The following is a 17,445-nucleotide window of genomic DNA, read 5'->3' as shown; positions in this document are numbered from 1 at the left end:
CTCTTAATGTGTCACATCAGCCTTCTGGACCATGTCATAAAGATGTGTTTGGTGTCTAACCGATGAACATCTTCCTATACATTAGTTTTAAGAATTGAGATGTATGAAAGTACAGCTTCAGGTCAAAAATTAAACTTGCAGATGTGTATTGCTTCAATAGACTGTTTACTTCAGGGTTACAGCAGCCATTTGTGACTGGACCCATTAAGAGTCCCCCAGAGCTTGCTAGAGGAAGTTTTATGACATATCTGCATTGCATCTAAACTTTTGTACAAATTGTGTCTTAAGCTGGCTGTGTTCAATCACCTTCTCTGTCTGCTAACCACAGATATTAAATCTGACCATTTTTGTCTCTGACTTGCAAATTTTGGAGAAATCAGGATAGAAATGTGTTTAATATGAATTCCCCATTCTCTCCACACAGTTTGGTCCATTGGACTTTACTATCTCACAGTGGCCTTTATTGTACCCACAGAAACCCAAGTTACAATGAAATCTATAAAGACAGCAAGTTCTCATGTCTGAACCTGCTGCTCATAATGAGAGAGATTTGTAGACAATCATTTATACACCCATACATTTTAAGGCAATTCATTCTGTATGTATGATGACTCTTTGAATGTTAAATAAAAGTAGAAAATAGTATTTAATTCATACATAAATAAAAGTATATTATATAAAAGCACAAAACTGCATACAATTCTTGTTTGTATGAAACAACTACATAAATAGGTAGCATAGAAGCCTGAGGCATGTTTTGTTCTCTTGTTAGAAAGAAAACCATGACATTCATTAACCTTTGTTGTAACAAATTGTGTTTTAAAAACAATTAAGACATATTGGGTTGAATATTACTTCTACTGAGGACTATATCTAAGCCATACTACATTTGTTACAGTCTTAATAACCTTCAGATGTTAGTACAAGTGAAGGGTATGTTAGGTACAATTCTGTATGCTAATAAACCTATCCAGGAGGGACATTTAGATGTAAAACTACCTGTAGTGAGACACCCATAAAGAATATGTTTCAGCTGTTTGGGGCATCTACTTTTATGGGTTATTTCTCTTTGTGTGTATTTGAAAAATGTTCGATAATAATTTTATGGAAGAAAAAGTATGTTTCAACTGTGACTCAATAAATGTTACAAACTCAACAGGAACACAAAAATATCAGCTAGGTTCAGTTTTAGGTATTAGGAGCCATCTAACTCCTGCCTATATTAGAAAAGGGATTAAACCAGTGGTTCTCAACCTTTCTAACGCCGCGACCCCTTAATACAGTTCCTCATGTTGTGGTGACCCCCAACCATAAAATTATTTTCGTTGCTACTTCAGAACTGTAATTTTGCAGTGGGAGGAATAGTGCCCCATCATTGGTATCAGTGGGAGGACTAGCGCCCCATCATTGGTATCAGTGGGAGGAATAGTGTCCCATCGTTGGTATCAGTGGGAGGAATAGTGTCCCATCGTTGGTATCAGTGGGAGGAATAGTGCCCCATCACTGATGTCAGTGGGAGGAATAGTGTCCCATCGTTGGTATCAGTGGGAGGAATAGTGTCCTGCCATTGGTATCAGTGGGAGGAATAGTGCCCCATCATTGGTATCAGTGGGAGGACTAGCGCCCCATCACTGATGTCAGTGGGAGGAATAGTGTCCCATCGTTGGTATCAGTGGGAGGAATAGTGCCCCATCGTTGGTGTCAGTGGGAGGAATAGTGCCCCATCATTGGTATCAGTGGGAGGAATAGTGCCCCATCATTGGTGTCAGTGGGAGGAATAGTGCCCCATCATTGGTGTCAGTGGGGGGAATAGTGCTCCATCATTGGTGTCAGTGGGAGGAATAGTGTCCCATCATTGGTGTCAGTGGGAGGAATAGTGCCCCATCATTGGTATCAGTGGGAGGAATAGTGTTCCATCATTGGTGTCAGTGGGAGGAATAGTGTCCCATCATTGGTGTCAGTGGGAGGAATAGTGCCCCATCATTGGTGTCAGTGGGAGGAATAGTGCCCCATCATTGGTGTCAGTGGGAGGAATAGTGCCCCATCATTGGTATCAGTGGGAGGAATAGTGCCCCATCATTGGTGTCAGTGGGAGGAATAGTGCCCCATCATTGGTATCAGTGGGAGGAATAGTGCCTCATCATTGGTATCAGTGGGAGGAATAGTGCCCCATCATTGGTGTCAGTGGGAGGAATAGTGCCTATCATTGGTGTCAGTGGGGGGAGGAATAGTGCCCCATCGTTGGTGTCAGTGGGGGGAGGAATAGTGCCTATCATTGGTGTCAGTGGGGGGAGGAATAGTGCCCCATCGTTGGTGTCAGTGGGGGGAGGAATAGTGCCCCATCGTTGGTGTCAGTGGGGGGAGGAATAGTGCCCCATCGTTGGTGTCAGTGGGGGGAAGAATAGTGCCCCATCGTTGGTGTCAGTGGGGGGAGGAATAGTGCCCCATCGTTGGTGTCAGTGGGGGGAGGAATAGTGCCCCATCGTTGGTGTCAGTGGGGGGAGGAATAGTGCCCCATCGTTGGTGTCAGTGGGAGGAATAGTGCCCCATCGTTGGTGTCAGTGGGAGGAATAGTGCCCCATCGTTGGTGTCAGTGGGGGGAGGAATAGTGCCTATCATTGGTGTCAGTGGGGGGAGGAATAGTGCCCCATCGTTGGTATTAGTGACACAAATGATGGGGCACTATTCCTCCCACTGACACCAATGATACTTACCTTGCTGACCCCTGCTCCAGCCTGGGCTCGCTCTCTCCCTCTCCCATCTACAGCCTGCAGAAGCAAATTTGCACTTACCTGTCAGCTGTCTTCCTTCTCTGGCCTCTCTCCTCTTCACTCGGTCCTGCAGCTCCCTCGATCTTCTTCGATCTGCGCGCTCTGCCGCTCGGCTCCTCCTCTCCAAGCTCCACCTCCTCGCCGGTGATTGGCCGCCTGTGTGCCTCTCCTGAGCTACAGTTCCGGTGGCCAATCAGCGGCGAGGAGGCGGAGCTGTTGAGTGATCCCGGAGGTGTGGCCAGGTTACAGGGGCAGCATATCATCCCGCCCACAGATCGCGAGACAGAGCAGCAGTGTCTCGGTTCCTATGACCATCGGAAATATGTTTTCCGATGGTCTTAGGCGACCCCTGGGAAATGGTCGTTCGACCCCCAAAGGGGTCGCGACCCCCAGGTTGAGAACCGCTGGATTAAACAATGAAAAGATAAAAATAATTAATTTTGTGACAGTTGTTCTTTGAATAGTTCTTTGTCAGGTTTCTTAAACAATACACCGAAAAAGCACAGATGATATTCAAGATACAGCAATAAGCAGTAATGAATTATATTTTAACAACAGAGCACCTAAAACATACTTTCTTGCTGAACTCAGATTAACTTCATATTGTGCATTATGATAGCTTAAAGAGTAACTCCACTGTTGTTGAGAAAAAATATTCCCCTCTCAGTGATCAATGTACATTGCAGGGATTTTTACAAACTTTTGTTGCAGATTCCTACCTTTTGTTAGTTTCTAGGAAATAACTATTTGTTTGTCTGTGTCCATGTGCAGAGTGAATCTGTATGGGAGTGGCTTTATAATTATCAGTCAGCTGTTGCACCTGCAGGGCTCTAATGAGGAAATTGGCAAGGTCTATGTTCCTTTAGTGCTCGCTCACACTGGACTGCGGTGCACGTGAGCCGCATTCCTGTGCGGCTTCCGGCACCACATTCCAATCGCAATGCCCTTGCGATCAGCTGCAGGGGCCAGTTAAAGTTAACAACACCCCAAATGTGGGTCACAAATGCATTGTGTTTTCCTGCACCGGCCCACACCAAACCGCATGGTACAAAGTACCATGCAATACAGTTGCCGTGCATTTAAAAAAAAGAAGTGCATGCACTACTTTTAGCACTGCGTGATTTCATCCCGTTCAAATGAATGGGCATGAAATCGCACTGCATAGACCTGAATATGAATCGCCGAGGGACCCACAGTGCGTTCCTTTGTGATTCATATCAGGGCATAGTGTGAACCGGCCCTTAGACGTGATTTCCCTTTGGGAGTGTGACAGACGCAACCGGGACAGGGGCTTTTGGTGGGAACTAGGGGCTAGCCTTCTGGCCACTGATTATGGCCCATGGAGAGAGCAGATCATTCTCTAATGATGGACAATAATGTGATGAATGCTAAGAGCAAGGCTTGGATTCATTCTCTGCATAAAGACAATACATCTTCCCTTCCGGAAGATGGAAAGATGTAAAATTAATCTTGTACAGGGTGCCTGGCTGTTGATTAGCTTACTGCTAATTACATCACTGTTAACTGTTGGCTGTACTATTGTGATTAAGCTCAAACCTAATCAGTGAGGGATGTTTATCTCAATGTGTAATATTTGTTGTATTGTGCCCTATTTCTGGTTTGTATAAAAACCTGTGTTTTCTATTCAATAAAGAGTTCCAGCTTGGCATCTAAGCTAGTCTCATCTAGTCTTGGGTGCGATGCCCAGCTATAATATAATGGTCCTGTGTCCCAATGGCGAGGAAGCTGATCTCTGATGGAATCACCCAATCTGGGTGACAGGCATTCTGTCACAGGGAGTATCTCACCAAAAATGACATTTTTGTTGCAGGAGATGCTCAAAATCTGACTTGTATCTCAGTGCAGACTTCTGGGAAAATCAGCAGGAAAATCACACAAGCAGGAAATGACTTATCTTGGGTGCATTCTGTACAGAATACCTCCAGGTAGCCGTATTGCATTACATTTTACAGAATAATACAGCGCTGCAGATTAAATGGTAATGGTAACTTTTAAAACATGCAAATACAATATGACTTGTGTCTCAATTGCATATGCTGTTTTAGTTTTTTTTTTTTTTTTTTTTTCCCATGAAAGTGGAGTGATTCTTTAAAGGCTCAAAATAGTTTATCCTGTATGTGAGTGAAAGGCTAATATGAATGTACAATATATATGTAAAGCGCTGTGTAAATGGACAGTGTTATATAAGTACCTGTAATAAATAAATAATACATAAAAAAAGAGTGATGATAATCAGAGAGCTAATGTCAGTAGCTACCATCCCAATTTCAGATCACCAGAAGGCACATCATAGATGCATTTAGATCATTTCTGATTGGTTGATAGGGGTAAAGTACTTTACATTATTGCCATTGCTCTCTGCAGTGTTGTAGGCTGGCCATACATTATACAATTTTCTGTCCAATTTCTGCCCAATTTCCTTTAGATTTACCTTCAACTGTGTAGTGCAAGGGCCTGCTTAATTGGATACAATTGAAAGTGTTGTTTAGGTTTGACCTCATATTTTATGGTTTTTGTTAAATCTAAAGCAAAATTTTCAAGAAAGTTGTATAATGTATGGCCAGCCTTAGTCATTACACCCTAAAAAAAAAAGTAAAAAGAAAAATACTTGCAGAACTTTGAGGCTAGCTTGCCAGGTCTCCACTAAATGAATCTGTTGCTACGAAACCATTTCCTATGTAGTAATATTGTGGTGTGAAGTTGGACGAGAAACATAATGTATTTCATTTGGTACATGAACTATAGAAGACAAAGAAATCATTTCTTCCCTATTATCTGATTTACAGATGCAAAGAGTAATGATAAAGTGGAAAGTGCGGTAACCATAACAACCTATCAGATTTCACCATAAATCAGTTTAGAGCACTCAGTAAAAGGTGATTGGTTTCTCCACATGTTTGTCTTTTAGCTTTATTAAATAAATCAAGAGGAGTCTGTGCAATATTTTTATCCTTTTATCTCAGCATGGTACTGCATGTTTATTAGAAACGTACAACAATTACCAGCAGTCAGTTTGCCCATCAGCTTCACTTCCTTCATTTCTGTCTCTGCATAGTTCAGTTCAGAAGAAACATACTTATTTAACAACTATAATAAAAGAACCAACACCCAGAAAAATTACACATAACTAGCAAAACATTTCAGTAAGTGCCATTTTAACATATGCCTGTTTTGGCTTGCTGTATAATGTTGGCTGCTACAAAGTCAAGCTCAGCCAAGAAATGACCCACATTTAAGAGTGAATAGGAAGTTGAAGTATATCTGATATAAATGCAAAACCACTGTTTAGTAATTTTCAGCAGTATTTTTCATCTAAGTACCAATTATATTTACTCTTTATTGGGATACAGTGTGAAGGAAAAATTCAAAATTGTACAGAAGTCATTTGAACAGGAGGTGTGAAAATCTTTCAGTAGGGACAACTGTCTGAAATGGGATTTGTAGAGAATTTCTCTCACTTTGTGCCTCCAAGAAGGGAAATCCCTCCATGGAGATCCAGAGAGGATGAGAAACACCCAACCATGGATTTAAGAATTTCCTACTGTATATAAAACTAAAGAAAACATTTTGGCTTTTAAAAAAAAAACTATAAATAAATCCCATAACTATGTGATATGTGGAATTTCGGCTACTCCATATCATAATTCCAAAAAAGCATAACTGTCTGACATGGCCATAAGAAATGTATTATGCTTAATTATTATTAAAGCAAATGAGAACTGCATGCAGTGCATAGGAACGGTAGTTGTCTTTAGTAAACACATTGACTTTGTCATGACGTCAAAGACACAAGATACATAGACGTCAGAGAAATTGTCACAACCTATGAATACCATCACCTTTATACTAGATCAAGAGCCACTGTCAACTTTGCCAATGACACAAAAGCTCTCTTTTGTGTCTTCATACCAAAGCACAGTTAAGTGAGCAGTAGCATGCTCTAGAGATCAGTTTCTGTAAACATATGATGCTGTCTTCATTATTTATCAGTCATGTCGTTCTAAGTCAGAAGCCATGTACTTGAGCATGGGGTTTTTCACCTTGTACCAGCTTTTAACATCTAAAAGAATGCCATCAAGATTCCTGTGAGGTTGCAGTAGTGTCAGGTTATAATTCTTTAGCTCAGATCATGTTGCAGTAACAGGCTTGGTGTCAAACAAAAAAAAAACAATGGTCAGTAAGTTGAGAGGAGGGATTTCTCACTAGAACTGTTATTTATGGTAGTGGCTGATCATAGATGAGCAATACAAGATCAAATTTTATTAGTCAAGCCATCCCAGGATTCCTATTGGTTGCTAATAGTCACTGTATACCATTGAACTTAAGACATATTGCATGAGGATGCAAATATTGACCTGCTATTCAAATTTTCTAAGATCCAGAATCACATACACTATATATCCAGATGTTTGTGGACATCTAACCATCTCATGAACTTGTTGAACATTCCATTCCAAAACCATGGGCACTAATATGTGAATTGCCACTCCCATCCCCCATGTTGCTATACTAGCCTATACTTCTATGGGAAGTCTGTCTGCAACATTTTGGAGTGTGTCTGTAGGAATGTGTGCCCATTAAGCCAAAAGAGGATTTGTGAAGTTAGCTAATGATGTTGGATGAGAAGAAATGACTTGCCTAGTTCCAATTAATCACAGAGATGCTCATTAGAGTTGAGGTCGGAGATTGTTACAGGTCACTCGAGTTCCTCCACACCAAACTTGTCAAATCATTTCTTTATGGAGTTGGCTTTGTGCACAGGGGTACAGTCATGTGGCCATAAGGTTGGAAGTGCACAACTGTCTAAAATGTATTTGTATTCTATAGCATTAACAGTATCTTTCACTGGAAATACCTAAATGTAATAATTTTGAAAGGTGTCCAAATACTTTTGGTTATATAGTGGTAAGTGTGATGATCACATGTCCACAAACGTTTGGCCGTATAGTGTAGTTCCCAATGGACTGCGTGCCATATTGCCAAACAATGAACATTGAAAATATTCTGTTGAACATGTCTGGGCTGTGTAGCACTACCCTAAAGCTAGGTTCACACTGCTGCTATCCAGTTTTGATCTGACTTTCAGTACGAATATGTAGTGCAACTTGGATGCTACTTTGAAGTAGTATTCATATTCTATTCATATGAAAGCAAAGGGAATACATCAGAATGTCACAGTTAAAACCAGTTTAACACAGGGATGGGCAGCATGCAGTCTTACATTATGCTGGGACGTCTGGACTTGTTGTTTTGATCTTAAAAGTTGCCCAATCCTATCCTCTACCCACCAGCTACTCTAGAGAAAAATTTCATTGTACCTCAGACAGTGATCTGAATACAGGAGCTGAGCTGGACGTAGTCCAAGAGAATGCTATAACCTTGGAGACAACTACTGAGGGTGCATAGGGGACAACTGCAAATTTGACTACTGACTACTGTACTCTCCAAAATACAAGTGAATAATACCATGGATAGACAGCCTACTCAACCTGAAACATTCCCTTCCCTCCAGCTTTGTCATGGACTTCTTGGGTCACAGTACTTGTGTGTGTTAAACCAACGTGAAATAGAAAGTGCCACTTAAGGCTAGGTTCACATATGTGCGGGTGGTGCCGCTGCGGATCCGCACAAAAATGCATGCAGTCACACCACCCACACAGAAGAATGCAGACCCGCGGGCGGGTGCCTTTAATTCTGATGGCACGCCGCCCACACTGAAAATCACAACCGCACTGAGAATCAAGGTTCACATGCAGGATGCGTTTACAGAAGAAGTGAAGGGACTTTTTCCCTGCGTGTCCCAGGACACGAGAGTCCATTCAAATGAATGGGCTCTCATGCCCACGCAGAATGCGGCCCGCAGGAAAGTGGGCATGTGAACCAATTTTTTAAAAGAATTACAAAACAATTACATGTTTTAAACTAGCATCCTTACTCACGACAACTCATAGGCTTGACTTCATGAGACTATTGTTGAACGTGATGGCTATTGTTCATTGGTTTAACCTACTCTTACGTTGATGCTTTTCATTCTAGCTGGGAGCAATATGCTATTCTTTAAAAATGAATTATAATCACTCTGCTACTTAAACAAAACACAGCTGTACAATGTCATTATCAGAGCCGAACATATGAAAGTGACTAAGCTGCTGACAATGCCACCTGTGCTTAGATGAAACTGGGAAAGTCTGATTGAAATGTTATTGTAAAGTTGAAGTCTTCATGCCTCAGTAATATCCTGGTCTCACACACATACACAAACTGGAGTTACCATGGAATTGTCAGACGGACATTTGTAACTACCTACACCCATGTCTGTAAATCTCCAATTGCATCAGTCGTCTTTGTGGGTGAGACACTGGAAAATTGGCCTGTTGGCTTTGGCACTCTCAGGAACAGCTGTGTTACCAGCATAAACTTGAATTACCAGTTGCTAGATCCTAGATTCACAGTCACTAGTGAGAGTCTTCTTCATCTATAGTTAACCTTGTATGATCAAAAGCAAAAATTCACTTTTGAACTGTTATAAAATATATTTGCTACATAAGCAATTGTGTAATTTAATTATATTAAGTTGTATCAAAACCCTCAGTCTGGAAAAAAAACTATAAATTACTTTTCCTTACTGATATCCACTTTTGCCACTAGGCATTTTTGTTCTGCTGTGAGAGCTGTGAAGCCTGTGATTGACATTCTAACCCCCCACGCAATAAAATGGAGACCAGGGTGCCTTTACATCCACTGTAAGGATATCATTGTCACTTTTCTTTGCAAGTTCCCAAAGCAAACTACCAGGGGACAGGTCCAGCATCAAGCATGTCACATCATTGGACAGCTTTTGCATTGCCCATCACAGCATCACTAGATCTTGCCTTCTATATCATCACAGCGCAGTAAAAACATATTTTTATGCAAGGATAGATGCAGTGGACAGAAGAGATAAAGTTAAGTTTAAAATGCTTAGGTAGTATTTAATTTTTTTTAATAATAGATATTAGAAAGTTATTTTTATTTCTGGTTTTGCAAAGTTTATATATTCAGGTTTTATTACTGCTTTAAAAGTTACTTTTCTGATTTACATTATTATTATTATTATAGAGTATTTATATAGCGCCAAAGGGTTTCCTCAGCGCTGCACATTAGAATGGGGGACAAGACATGAGACAATACAGTAACAAAACAATACACGATACACGAGGGTTAGAGGGCCCTGCCCTTTCGAGCTTACAGTCTAGGAGGGAGGGGATGGTGATACAGGAGGAGATGGCTGTGGGGGATGGAATGGAGTGAGGAGTGGAGGGGATCGGCTGAGGGTGGGGTAGGCTTCCCTAAAGGGATGGGTTTTCAGGGTGCGCCTAAAGGTGAGGAGGGTAGGGGACAATCTGATTGATTGGGGAAGTGAGTTCCAGAAGATGGGGGAAGCTCTGGAGAAGTCCTGCAGTCGGGCATGGGGGGTGGAGACCAGGGAGCTAGAGAGTAGGAGGTCTTGCGAGGAGCGAAGATTACGGGTAGGGTGGTATTTGGGTATCAGGTCGGTGAGGTAGTTTGGGGCAGCGTTATGAATGGCTTTGTATGTCAGTGTTAGTAGTTTGAATTTGATGCGTTGGGCAATCGTGAGCTAGTGGAGGGAATGACAGAGGGGGGTGGCAGAAGTGGATCGGTTGGTAAGGTGGATGAGTCTGGCCACTGAGTTCAGGATAGACTGGAGCAGGGATAGCTTGTTTTGGGGTAGGCCGGTGAGAAGGGAGTTGCAGTAGTCCAGGCGTGAGATAATAAGGGAGTGAACGAGTTGTTTAGTAGTGTCTGGGGTTAGGAACGAGCGTATTTTGGACATGTTGCGGAGGTGGAACCTGCATGCGATAGTCAGCAATTGGGCATGGGGTTGGAAGGACAGGTTAGAGTCTAGGATGACACCTAGGTCCTTGGCTTGCATGGTGGGACTGATGGTAGCGTTGTTGGTCGTGATGGTGGAGGGGGGGGTGCGGGCAGGGGGGAAAATTAGGAGCTCGGTTTTGGAAAGGTTCAGTTTGAGGAAGTGGAGTGACATCCAGTCCGATATGTCGTTCAGTAGGTGGGTGATACGGGCCGAGAATGAGGGGGTGAGGGGTGGAGAGGTAAATTTGCGTGTCATCGGCGTAGAAGTGATAGTTGAAGCCATGGGAGTGTATTAGTTTGCCGAGGGAGGAGGTGTAGATGGAGAAGAGAAGGGGCCCGAGGACAGAGCCTTGGGGGACCCCAACAGAGAGGGGGAGAGAGGGGGAGGTGGCAGCGTTATAGGTAACGCTGAAGGAGCGTTGGGATAGATAGGAGGAGAGCCAGGAGAGAGCGGAGTCTCTGATGCCAAGGGAGTGTAATTTGTTAAGGAGGAGGGGGTGGTCAACTGTGTCAAAGGCCGAGAGGTCGAGGAGTACGAGGACAGAGTAGTGTCCATTAGCTTTGGCGGATAGCAGGTCGTTAGTGATTTTGAGTAGGGCGGTTTCGGTGGCGTGTTGGGGGCGGAAGCCGGATTGTAGGGGATCGAGGAGGTTGTTGTCAGTGAGGTGGGTGCTTAGGCGATTGTAAACTAAGCGCTCAAGGAGCTTGGAAGTGAATGGCAGCAGTGAGATGGGACATTAGGAGCTATATACGTTTCTAAAAGCTGATATAGAATTCAAATGTTGCTGTCTTGTAATCATGGCCAACATGGCAGTGGGGGCATTTTTTAAGCTGTATGAAGGAATGGCTGCCTTGTGTGATTAGCTACTTTCTTCATCTGTTTTTCTCTTAATAAAATACTGGGGCTGATCATGTAAGTGGGCAAACCCAAGCACACAGGACACAGAAATCAATGACATGGGTGTAAAAATAAAAAAGGTGTGGAAAATTTGTTTTCCAGTCATTTAAGACAAATTGTAATTGCTTCCACAGAGAAGATTCTTTATTGGGTTAAAATATAATACAGCAAATAAAAAAATTTGGGGCAGAGAGCTGTCAGTGTTGCTGTAGAGTTGGTGGACTTTGCTAACTCTGCAGCACCTCTGACAGTTGTGCTCAATTTATTACACACCTTACCAAATAAAGTGGCCCACATGTACCACTAATGCTTCTTTTGGTTATTTGCACTGCCTCAAAAAATAAAAACACGTCTTGTTTCAGGTATTGCTACATATTATGTAAAGTAGTGGGATTATAGACATTTATTGCATACAGTAGTTTAACAAAGGATTTTCTTGTTACAGGAAGGAAGTTTCTTGTGTGATGCCAAATAATGTTACATGACATTTTATTGTTACTCAGTGCTGTTGGCCTGAGAACATTCATCAAATATTTTGAATTACTGTGTTGTTACAACTATTGTGGTAAGCTATAAATAAAGTAATATATACTGCATATATATATATATATATATATATATACTGTATATACACACACATAGTATATGTGTGTATTTCAATATTTCAGAAGTAACGGCACAGTAATTAGAGTGCGAGGTGGTAGAAAATATAGTGAGAAGAAGGGGAAAGAGAATATATTTATTTAATTTCTTTCTCACCTCATCCACCTACACTTTCCCTAACTGAAACAAAAAAAGACCCACAATTTTGAGAAAAAAAAAACATTTTTTACTTTTTGCTATTAAACATGTCCAGTAAAAAAATGAAAAAAATCAAATTTGTCAGAAATATAGGCCAAATTGTATTCTGCTACATGTCTTTGCTAAACAAAAAATCCCAATATGTGTAAATTAATTGGTTTATGTGAAAGTTATAGTGTTTACAAATGGCGGTATATACTGTGTACTGGAATTTAAAGAAAAAAGTTTTTATACTAGTAATGGAGGCGACCACCGACTTATAGCGGGACTGCAGTGGGCATTCTGACACGGGGGGAACTGACTTGGTGTCAGTGACACCCCCAGTTACACCAATACAGTGATCAGTGCTAAAAAAAAAAGCACTGACACTGTACTAATGACACTGGGCATGAAGGGGTTAACATGTGGGGTGATCAAAGGGTTAACTGTGTGCTGTTTTACTATGAAGCTGTGTGCTGTGTTTCACTGTAAGCACACTGCTTTGTATGGCTCTGCTATGCAGGGGCAGTGTACAGGAGCTGACAGGGGAGAAATCTGTGTTGTTCATACACAGGTCTCTCCCCCGTTGGAGATACTCAGCTATCACCTGGTGCCACCAAAAAATCACCGGCCAGGACCCGATGATTTACAGCCAAGGCAGCGAATTGCCGCACGTGCGCCCCCTACCTGGAAGTACAAAATAACATATATATATGTGTGTGTGTTTGATTTGTATTTCTGCTATAGGGCGGCGCAGAAGCGGTTTCTTTACTTTTGTTTTTGTTGACTGTTTTAATACATGTTTTCTCCTGGCATAATTATAGTGCAGTCTCAAAATGAGGTGCTGTTGAATGGTGCAAAATTACATACACAAAACAACATGAATATCTAGTTTGTGTTTAAGCAAACGTATGTTTCTCAAAATTGTGAAATCCTCATGGTAAATGTTTCCTGAGAGTGTTTTAATATTTTTCATCTACTGTATGTTACCTATTTCCATCCATAATAGCAGTCTGAATGTGTAAGACTGCGCTTAGTGCTAAACATCAATTAAACAAAATTATGGCTGCACTCAAAAGCATCAAATACAAATGCTTAACATATAATTATATTGATATTATTGCGCTACTGTGAAAATAATGTAAATAAATGCTCAAGTGTTAAATTGCTCATAATCAAAAAGAAAATCAATAATATTGATATATCTGTATAAATCACCAAAGAAAATGTCTCTTAGTGATGAGTGCAAGTCATATAGTTTACACTAGGTTATGGATTCTCCACATGTGACAGTGCTTGGGGATCGACCATGACTGTTATATACAGTATATACAGGTGAAACTCGAAAAATTAGAATATTGTGCAAAAGTTCATTTATTTCAGTAATGCAACTTAAAAGGTGAAACTAATATATGAGATAGACTCATTACATGCAAAGCAAGATAGTTCAAGCCGTGATTTGTCATAATTGTGATGATTATGGCTTACAGGTCATGAAAACCCCAAATCCACAATCTCAGAAAATGAGAATATTACATGCAATCAATAAAACAAGGATTGTACATAGAACAATATCGGACCTCTGAAAAGTATAACCATGCATATGTACTCAGTACTTGGTTTGGGCCCCTTTTGCAGCAATTACTGCCTCAATGCGGCATGGCATGGAAGCTATCAGCCTGTGGCACTGCGGGCCACAGTTTGGAGACCACTGCTCTAGAGGATTATGACTTATTATCATTTCTCATGCCATTCACCCAATGACAGGAGAAGTGCATGTAAGCTAAACCCCTTTTCCCCTCCTGTCAAAGAGAAGGTTCAGCTACTAGCATGGAAATTTCTATTGCAAAAAACACATTTCCAACAGGTGATGCTCTCATTATTGCCCCCAAGAATATCTTTAAATAGCTTGTCATTAACTGGGCAACATTGGGACAATATCTAGTGAGTAGGATTGGGCCTTTTACAACCATACCTAACTTGGAATTTTCCAGAAATGATTCACCCATTGATTTATATTTTTTTTATTTCAGGACAAGAGGAAGTTGCAAGAAGAAATTGCACAAAGACGCAATAAAATTGAAGAAGGAAAATTAAAACTACATCATTTAAAGGTACAGCATAATGCAATATATTAGAATGTGAAAAAAGTTTCTTTGTTTCACCAGAAATTGCTTACACCATTTTGTTATGTTCTTTTATGTGTAAGTGTTATGTTATTTGGCTTGATTTGCTTTAATATTATATTATGTGGGTTTATCTGCTTTATTGATAAATATTATGTTATGTGGGTTTATCCAGTGGTGTATTTAGGTTTTGTGCTTCCCTAGGCAACACAAAAATCGTCTGCCCCCACGGACACTGGCCAACACCACCTCCCTTTCCCCCTCCCACAGAGAGAGCCTGACACTGACCAACAACACCCCTGCCCCCCCATATATAGATAAAAAGGAAGACACTCATATTCACAACTCCGGATATCCCCGGGAATGAGAGTCAGGCTCTACATACACCATCAAGCAGCCTGCAGCCTCTCTCAGATCCCACCTGGTTCCCATGGCATGCATGTCCCTTCTTCCATCTCTCCTTCTGGGGAGAGGTGCTGCCCCCCTACAAAAATGCCGTCCTAGGCAAGTGCCTTGTCTGCCTTGTGATGAATACACCCCTGGGTTTATCTGCTTTCATTTTAAAATTTTATTTGAATTTATTTACTCTATTTTTATCTGTATTTTTTTTATTAGTAGTTTGCAACATTTCAAAATATTTAAAAAGTACTGTGGAGGTTTATATAAAATAAGGCTCCGCCTTCTACAGATGCATACTTACCTTGGTGATTGTTTGCATCCAATGCAGCAAGTCTTACTCTCCTGGACATGTATGCCCATTACAGCCCAAGAGACTTCTATGGGGTTGTGTCCAGAGGCCAGAACTGACCAGGCTAAAAGTAAGGCATACACAAGTTAGATCTCTTATCCCTGATTAAAACTTCTTTATCCTCTGCAGTATCCTATTTTTTTAAATTTAGAAAATGTTAGTCCCATTCCTAATAGGTAAATGAAAACAGTCAGTTTGACTTCACAGAATAAGATGCAAAATTATCTATTTAAAATGCATTCGCAAAACCATATGTAATTCAATAGCTGCCTAAAATAGGCATTTACACGATCAGCTTTTAGGCATTACATAAACAGCTGCATAAACATATTTATTGTTCTTTACTTTACCACAACAAAAAAGATTAGTCTGCCACAAGGCTTTAGTAAAGTCAGCTTGTGCATTCTCATCAAACTCTTCCTCTTTGCCAGGCAAGTGAGTGAAGTCTGCTTTGGCAATCACAGGTATTCATGAGTTTTGATCTGCTTGGCCTCCATGCAATTACCATAAAAAAGTAAGCTGGATAGAAGACCTTTTGCTTTGGGTCCTGGAGTTGGTTTGAGTGCAATATTTTTATTACTGATGCAGAGGCATAGCAGGATCATTCCATCAGTGTACCTGTGGTAGCAGAAAAAAGGCTGTCTTGTCATCAAGTCAGGAGATATAATTGCCCGTAAGCCTTGCTTTCCGTGTTTGCCAAAGTTTTACAGGAATAACCCGTTGACACCGACAGTATGAGTACACGTCCTGTGTGCTCACAGCACATTTACGGGCACCTCATGGAAAGGTCCCAATCACTGCTTGCGATCAGGACCTTTCCAATCATGTGACCCCTGTGACAGCCAATTACGGTGGTCACATGACCCTAAACCCCACCTCCCAGCGTCACAAAGTCCTTAAGGTGCTGGGCGTGAAGGGATTAAAAAATAACGTTAATAAATTAAAAAAATAATAAAATGTTAATCTTCTCTGGGTGAGGAGAAGTCCTCACCCCGTCTGTGCTCAAACCAACATTGTTGCCTAAGTATTATGTTAATTTCCTGACCCCAGTTATTTCCGGCATTCCTGTTTCTCCATTTACCGACTACATGTCATATCTGGCTACGTTTGTTCACCAACCGCCCTGTTTCTGATATTGGCTGTTGATTTTGTACCATGCTTCAATTCTATTCCTCTTAGGCTGTTATCTGCACAGTTGTGTTTGAGGCCTGAAATCTGGTATACCCAACACTAAAGTCCACCACTCCTTGTGGATGCTCTGGTGAATATCTGGTGTGTGTGCTTAGACTCTGTGCCTTGGCCATTTTAAAGTGTTACTAAACCCACAACAGTAAAATCAGTCTGTATATACAGTAAAGCATGCTTGGTATGCCCACTTTAGAAACTAAGGGGTTAATCCTCTGCATTGTGTAAAAAGGCTGTTTGATTCTTCCTTCTCTGTTCCTCCCCTCTTTCTAGCGATCACCTCTTATCTCCTGATAAGACCGACTGGACCGCAGGCATTTTGTACATGCTCAGTTTGTTGTGTATTGCTAGAGAGGGGGTTTGTTTTCTTGGGAGAGTGCATGTGATCAGCACAAGGCCAATCAGCACTGTTCAGACAGTGGTCAGGGGTTTTGCATCCTCCTAGAGCAGAAATAAAACTCATCCTACAAGCTTTAGCTAGTGCTGAGCTGGACACTGATAGAAGCCACAAAACTGCTCTAACCTTTGATGAGAAAAGGTATTTAGCAGTTTGTATTTACTAAAATAATTGCATTTCCATGTTCTGTGTACTGTGGGAGACCAGATAGAGTGAATGCAGGGTACTGGGTATAGCAATACTTTGAGGACTCACACCCTCTCCAACGTTCAGATATCCCATTACCCATTAGAGACATTTCCCCTTACTCTTACCTACCAAGTGGTATTGCTTGTAGCCAATGCCATCACCAGTGCCAGGCAAGTCTATCATTTCTTTATTTGTGTTTTTGCTGCAAGCCAATGCACTATGCACAGTTTCATTCTCTTCATCTGACTTTTCTATGTTGCTTCTTTCTATCTGTGTCCACTTTTCAATCCTTTATTTGTTTTTTTTGACTGGCTGTCATTAAATCATCTATATTTTGATTTTTATTGATGTACTAATTATTTATGCACTGTGGTGGGGGCCTCAGCACAAAAAATGTCCCCTCAATCCCCCACCATCCTGCTGTTTGGTGGATGGGCAGGATATAACAAATTCTG

General features: G+C 41.2%; 1 protein-coding gene across 2 annotated transcripts in view; it reads left to right on the top strand.

The window, feature by feature from the left end:
• PALMD (palmdelphin) overlaps nt 1-17,445 on the top strand; it is an 86,860-nt gene that overhangs the window by 12,083 nt on the left and 57,332 nt on the right. For both annotated transcript variants that reach the window (XM_089677268.1, XM_089677267.1), the window contains exon 2: nt 14,379-14,459. In XM_089677268.1, the coding sequence (XP_089533394.1) occupies nt 14,379-14,459 (81 nt within the window). The remainder of the gene's footprint in view (nt 1-14,378; nt 14,460-17,445) is intronic.

Source organism: Staurois parvus, unplaced genomic scaffold (genome assembly GCF_062004578.1).
Source record: "Staurois parvus isolate SC_StPar_1 unplaced genomic scaffold, SC_StPar_1.0 ptg000183l, whole genome shotgun sequence".
Lineage (NCBI taxonomy): Eukaryota > Metazoa > Chordata > Amphibia > Anura > Ranidae > Staurois > Staurois parvus.
The sequence above is the reverse complement of the archived record's forward strand: the minus strand, read 5'-3'. Positions and strand labels throughout refer to the sequence as shown.